The sequence below is a fragment of the Temnothorax nylanderi genome, unplaced genomic scaffold, assembly GCF_030848795.1.
Source record: "Temnothorax nylanderi isolate EJ_2023f unplaced genomic scaffold, tnyl_v1.0 TNYL_tig0024_pilon, whole genome shotgun sequence".
Taxonomy (NCBI): domain Eukaryota; kingdom Metazoa; phylum Arthropoda; class Insecta; order Hymenoptera; family Formicidae; genus Temnothorax; species Temnothorax nylanderi.
The window spans coordinates 35,849-43,144 of NW_027249086.1; the positions used below are offsets into that span (position 1 = coordinate 35,849).

The window sequence follows — 7,296 nt, forward strand, 5'->3', positions numbered from 1 at the left end:
TGTAAAATGTAAATAATGTAGGCTGTATGATATTTTTAATCTAACATGTGATTATGATAATGTGATTGGAATCATTTCTGAATGAAGAGATAAATATGATGATTATTAATTTCTTCTCTTTCTTAAAAATTTTATAGAGAAAGGATTGTACAGAATCGTATATAAATTACATTTATTTCAGTATATAAAACGAGGGGTCTATCGCACTTCAAAAAAGTTCACACCTATTGCCGAAAACAGCGATAATGTTCCACATTTCTGCAGTTATTATTTTTATTTCCTATATTGCCTAAATATTGCCTTTATTTTACCATTATTTATATATATAGATATCTAATAATTTATATTTATATATATATATATACATATATATATATATATATATATATAATTTATATATATATATATATATGCATAATGAAATTTGGAACAAATCTACTATGGTACTTAATTTTGTTTACGTTAGATACAGTTAAAGCGCGATATCAGTAAATGCACATACATTTATTACTAGTCACAGATCAACGCATGGACGTAGGAATATTTGGACGGAGCGTAAGATATTTTCTTAGAGGGGAGTGAAGCCTAAGGGGGTAGGGAAAATCCATTGCGTCCATCTTGGTTGATCAGATTTTGCGTACATATAGCACACGATATATCTATTTTCATGTCCCGTTAACGTGATTTTACGCCCAAGTATCCCTGCGATTTAAGGTTACATATTCTGTAAATGAATATGGAATACGCGTAATCTTATCGTTGACTGATTATTTCGTGTAATTAATTATGATCATATTTTTCCTTTCCCCTTTGGTTTCAACCCCGTGGGAAATATGCTCTGTCCAGATATTTCAACGTCCATGAGTTCAAAGCATACATATATTACGGATCTAAAATAACCTACTTAACATAAAATGTTAAATAACTTAAAACAATACCTGAATTATTGCATTAGGTTCATTATTTTAGATTTGTATTTTGTGTAAGATGCTTTGACTAGTAAATGTATATATTCACGGAGATCAGATACCTTTACCGTGACATTTATATTACATAGCCGTAAAAAAGTTGAAAATATTAAAATATAAACTGATTATTTACCCATTTTTACCCTCTGATACACGACGGAATACTAAAATTCTCGCTAAAACTAGTTAAATTATCAAGAAAATGATTAATTACAGTTATTGCCGACAAGTAGCAAGCACAAGAACGATTTTGATGGCGAGATATTACGTCTATTTTCTATTTCTGCACTAGTTTAGCTATTCCCGTTGTATTGCTTATTTATTTTCTGTTTATTTCTTCTATTGCTGCTTTATAAAACTGTTACTTTTTATTTCCGCCTATTGCCGTGTACTGCCTACTGTTGCCGCTTATTTTCCAATATTGCCTATTTCCTTGTTTTTGCCGTTTATTGCCTAAAATTTGTACATCTATTGCCGAGTGCGATGGACCCCTCGGTATGAAAGCGTCAGATTTTAATTTTCTTCACTTGTCTGCATTGCTCGTCAAATCCCGTAGTATCATCTCCTGGGCTGCTGGATTGTCCTTCGGTACCTATGCATGTTAATTTTTTAAACAAATGTCAACGAGACATTATATAGTAATCAAGTAAAACATATACCGCACATATATATGTAAGTTTTATCAATTTATCAATCAATAAATATAATTTAAAATAATTTTGAATAAAACGAGAAAGAGAAGATTAATAATAATTGTTAACAACATTCTGGAATATTTTAATTGGAATATTTGCGTTCGTGTAGCGCTGAAAAGAGCCTCGCGAATTTCACGCGATAATTAATGACACTTAATTAGTCGTACGTCACTTTACAATCGCGACGGATGTAAAAAAAAAAACTTGCTACTGTGACGAAATTTTTTTTGCATAAGTTACGGGAGCGAACAAGAACAAATCGAACGGCATAACGAGGCAGCGGATGTAAGATCTTGCGTTATAGTCGCGTCGGTTTAGGATTCTCCTTGTAGCAAATTAATCCCGGGCTTACCGCTTTCGTATAATAAATACGAAAGCTACGAGGGAAGAGAGAAAGTGCCTTGTATGTGCGTACCATATGTCCGGCTCTGTTGACCCAATACATCCCGAAGTTATCTTGAGCCTTGAAATAGCCCTCGACGATGTTCTCAACGACGAGCGGACGTCTAGCGGAGTTTTTCCAGGTGTCGGCGTTTTTCCATTTTAGTTTTTCGACCCAGAGAAGAGTGCCTGAAATATATGATATATGATAAGGACTTACAAGCAGAGAGCAGTGTGAGAACATGAGAAGAACGATGTAATAGCTCACAACGTGTAATCTAAACACATCAAATGAACTGGATAGTGACGGTATAATCGGATATAATTGTAGATTCCACGAAAAAGATGATAAAAAGCAGAATACAATTTTTCAATACGCGCAAGTTTATTTTCAAAATAAAAAAATTAATGATAGCTTTTAAGCTCAAAACTTGAGTAATTTTCCAACTATTAAAATGTCATTAAAATGCGAATAAAAATATTCAGCCTGTTTAAAGAAACCGTTTAAAGTTGCCGAGTAATTTGATTTTCCCAAATTTATATTCTCAAACGTGAATCAGAAAATAAAGCAACGACTTACCCGGTGTATCGACAATTAAATCCATATGTCCAGTGTACACAAATACGTTCAATTCGGTTTCGTTAAGTAACATTTCCACTGAAACAAGATTTTATATTTATTAGTAACCATATTATATTATAAAATGCAATTATTATGCAGAATAATTATCTTTTATATCATAAATAAAGTCGATTTAAGAATAAAGCGAATGTATTTAATCGCAGCAGTTGACAGTTTATACATCTAAGCAAATTATTTTGTATTTCATGAATTCATATGCTCATCGAAACTGATTCAACAATTTTTTTTAAGCCTGCAAGTTGTCGAGCTTACATATTGCCGAGCTCTCCATGGAAATAACACACAACTATTTCTATCAATTAATTTACATCAATTTCATTCTTTCGCTTTCGATGCAATGACGTTCTTTCAATACACCTGACTAATACCTATGTTAATGACAGGCTTCATAAAATCTTCTCTCAAGTAGGCGAAAACAGAGCCGGATTGGTTGCCATGAGTGGCTTTGATATCTAGCGCTTTCCTTACCGGACCGTTCATCAAATTTTCGAGTGAGACATCGTCAGATTGACCGAGATATCGATACATGCCACCTGCAATTATACAAAGAAAAAAAATGCATAGTAATATATAATAATTATGATAATCCGAAAACAGAAATCTTGTGACATTTTGAGTGTCCTCTGTATTTTTATGTTAATATTAAAAATGAAATCAAAATTTCGTTATCTTTAATCTTATGAAATTATAAATTATTCACTTGTATATACCTTTAAATAATGAGGGCGATGCATTTAACGAATTCGGATTCGTCTTTGTAAGAATATTGTAAAAGTCAACATTGTAAGTCTCCTGTAAAACGACCTGTTGCGTATTAGCCCACTCTGTAGTCGCTCGTGCCCATCTTCCACGTTCGACGTTGGCTCTCGTCATTTCTGCTGCACTGGCAATTCTGTTGAAACCTTCCGTGTCAACCATACCCTGCGAAGCACAGTTTTCCAAGAGTTTGATAAAAGTGCTTTGTGTAATCAAGATGGGGAAATTTCCATGCAAGATCAATGAAGAAAGAATGAGAAATGAGGGAGGAATTTAACATTATTGGATCTCGTGGCCTGATTACGTTGCGTATGTTTTTTTCTCTCGGTGGGGTATTATTTATTATCGCGATTGCTTTTTTAAATTTAATCTGTTGTGAAATAAATTTATTTTGTTAATCTCGTATGATCTCGTACAGGTGTTACACAATGGCGATAAATAATCGAATTTACCGTGCTGAGTAGAAATGGTGCCCACGTCAATACGGAGTCGATAGGAGAGATCCAAGCGTCCCCGAGAGCGACTCCCTTTAGATTACTCTTGATGGTGCCAGCTTTCTGAGCCTGCGGAACATTCATAATACTTGGATACGTGAATTTCAATTGACAGTCTCTTTCCAAGAAATTAGAGTTATTTCATCGTATTTGCCACGATGCCATTACCGCCACGATTTCGACATTATCTGCAATTTTCTCAACTATTAGATGACAACGTATATAAATATTATGGTTGTACATGTACGGAATGTTTTTCTCGTCGTCATCATCTTAAATGTTTCTGTCGTTTTTGGCAGTACGAAAATGTGTCACGGAAAGAAACTCCTCGTTTTAAAGGAACGAATTTTACGATTAATAAGAATTTCTTCTTATCACACTTTTCGAGATTTTAATATCGCCGATTTAATAGAACAAATTCTTTCCTTTTGTTATTATTATTTTTTTTAATTAGTGTTTGTGTTTGCTTACTCGATCCCAGGCTAACGCAAACTCCGCCCCCATTTTTCCGCCGTACGATTCGGTCGTGATGTACGTCGGGACATTCTCGAATTTCGGCAATTTCTTGTAGAATCCTCGCATGCATTCTACAAGATCCTTCGCGATCTCTGTGTTTGTCTTTGTGAATGCCGATCTGGTTTCGACGTAACTGTAGCCAGTACCGACAGGATTATCGATGAAGAGAACATTATAGTCCTTGACCTTCAAGTAAATTATCTACTGAATTATAAATCTTCAAGTTTAGTCGAGTGAATCTATGTACAAATTTTAAAAAGTTTACATCTTATTCTACATTTGCTATATTTTTTGCGTGTAGAATTGCTTTTTCTCTCTTTGGTTGTATCAACAACCAACTGTGATCTAAATATTTTAACGAGTTGACTCAACAATTAAATATTTATAAATTACGACTGGCTATTACGCTAAATCGCCGAACAAAATCTACTTCTGTATAATTTCTTACCCAAGTGTAATTCCTTGGATTCAGTTTCACATCGAGCGGCCCTAATTCCTCGAAATTTCCAAAACTGGTCGAAGATCCGCCCGGTCCACCTTGCAACCAGATGACTAACGGCCTATTGTAATATGAATTAACGTTTGCCGTAGTATAATAGAGCCACCAGAACATGTTCGCCTGGGGACGCACTTGAACGTAATCCCATTCTTGTTCCCCTGGGCCGAACCCCTTTCTTCCTTTAAAAAAATTTTTAATTACTACTTTAGATTTAGATAAATAATTGTGTATAGCGCGACGCGACATCGCTGTTAATCCTTGGATATGTTTGTCCCTACTGTTTTTATAACAACAAAATACTTCTTCTTTTATTTTTCTTTTTTTACTTCTTTATTTATTTAGATCAAGGGACACGGTCGCGCCAAGTACACGCGAAGCGAGACCGCACCGTGATTATTTACAACATCGGAAAAGAATTCAAAAATTAAAGGCATATAATATAGCATATATCGGCAAGTCATTTCAGGAACTGCACACAAACGTGAGAGAATATTTTTTCTACAATTTAAATAAATAGCGTAATATTTGTGATATATTAGATTGGAATTACATTATCTCCTGCACCGAGCTTCGAGGCGAGGAAGCGTCTCAGCTATTAACAATGATTCGAAAGTCGGTGACGTAAAGACGAGTAGCTGAAACGTGTGTTTGCCAAGCAAAGACCTAGGTAAATTTGCCAAGTCTTAAAAGAAATCGCAGAGTAAACGTTTCCCGCGTCGCTATGGTAAAAGCTAGGAATGCAACGGTCCGACACTTTGTCATTTACCTGCACTAAAATTCGGCAAACTCGCGGCAAGTAAAAATGTGTGCGTGAAGCGTGGCAGGTGGCTTAAAATTTAACGGCCCAATCTGTGCTACTGCGTTCTACGAGTTGAAGAGAGAAGAGAATATTACACAAACATTACGCGTTATTGTAACATTCCAAAAATATCTTATCAAAAAGATAACAGCGAGTTGGGGAAACACAGCTTTATTAATGCAAGCCTGACGTCGATACTCTGACCAAGCTCGATCGATTCTTTATCTTTCAAGATCACTGGACTTTACGCTATTACATTTTTATTTATAGAGAGCTACGCGAGAGTATATATCCAAATAATCAAGTATATATACAAACAAGACATGTACATACGTGACAATTTGTATAATTTCTCATCAGCGAGACATTTTTTGACATGTTTATACTGTTTATAGACGTAACATGTTATTTCTACACAGGAACTGTCGGCAGCACTTTGTCAAATTTTGATGACTGTCTAAATTTCTATAAACCTAGAATGTAGGTCTATGCGTAATTAATGTATTTCATACACTCTTATATTTCCACTTATCCTAAATCCACTTTCGAAAGTTTCAACTGTTACGAAATCTATCATTGACATAACGTACGTTTACCTTGCCATTTGTGTGTTTGTATTGCATTATCGCATGACGAATGTGACTATATGTCAAAATTTATTGCACCGATGATTGTCTCATCTTACCAATACTGCCGGAAACAAGGCACAACGCGGCGAAAGTGTAAACAAGTGGACCCCGCATTGTCTCGTCTCTCTTGCAACCTTTCGGAAACTAATTGCCGCGAGAATCTTCATATATATATATATATATATATATATATATGTATGATTTTATTGTCTTTTATCTGTCATGATCGTAGATTAGATATACGTACACGTGATAATCATCATACAATTTATATCAGTTGCATTCCATTGCTTCGATTTCAATGTTTTGTCTCGTCCGGCTTTGTCATCTTCGGTTAATCTTTAAAAGTTATTCAGCCAGACAATCTATTTCTTTACCATATTTATCGATTTGATAATGGAGATAGATAATGGATTGCAATCGTGATTTCTTTATTTGCAATATCGAATACTACGCAGTTTTATACAGAGTATCTCTATTTCTCGCTAAGCATAATTTTTTAAAAACACTACCGAAGAAGAATTTGTCATTATTTATTACTTTTGCGTTATAATTAATTTATTTGTTTCCGCTAAAAAAATCGTACGGTTAATTTTTGAAGAACTTTTATTAAACTAAAAATCTGCTGAAAAGAAACGTCATAAAATTAAACATTAAACTGTTCAGGTTTTTTTCTCTACTATACATTACCAAGTATGTGACAAATTGTGTGACTCATAAAATTTTACTTTTTTTTTTAATTTTGATTATTCATTTAGATATTGCTATGTTTCAAAGTTGTCGTACAAAGCCTCAAATATATATTGAATGCATTTTATTGTTCTCAATATCATTCGTATTTGACTGCATTAAGCTTTTAAGTAAAACGCATTCGCGATTCTTACAAGTGTTACTCCACTTTAGCGATATCTGGGTA

The 7,296-nt window shown here is 34.2% G+C and overlaps 1 protein-coding gene across 2 annotated transcripts; it reads right to left on the minus strand.

Moving 5' to 3' along the window:
* Window positions 1-96: 96 nt before the first annotated feature.
* LOC139769676 (retinoid-inducible serine carboxypeptidase) lies at window positions 97-6,539 on the minus strand. Of its 2 annotated transcripts, XM_071700949.1 has the most exons (10): window positions 6,437-6,485; window positions 5,719-5,816; window positions 4,902-5,131; window positions 4,409-4,639; window positions 3,896-4,006; window positions 3,398-3,608; window positions 3,056-3,220; window positions 2,625-2,702; window positions 2,079-2,233; window positions 97-1,560 (listed from the first exon to the last, which is right to left on the minus strand). In XM_071700949.1, the coding sequence occupies exons 3-10, from the start codon at window positions 5,064-5,066 to the stop codon at window positions 1,492-1,494; spliced, it is 1,185 nt and encodes a 394-aa protein (XP_071557050.1). In that variant the 5' UTR covers window positions 5,067-5,131; window positions 5,719-5,816; window positions 6,437-6,485; the 3' UTR covers window positions 97-1,491. The 2 variants fall into 2 exon arrangements, with proteins under 2 accessions (XP_071557050.1, XP_071557049.1); XM_071700948.1 differs by lacking the exon at window positions 5,719-5,816 and having other exon boundaries at window positions 6,437-6,539.
* Window positions 6,540-7,296: the final 757 nt, after the last annotated feature.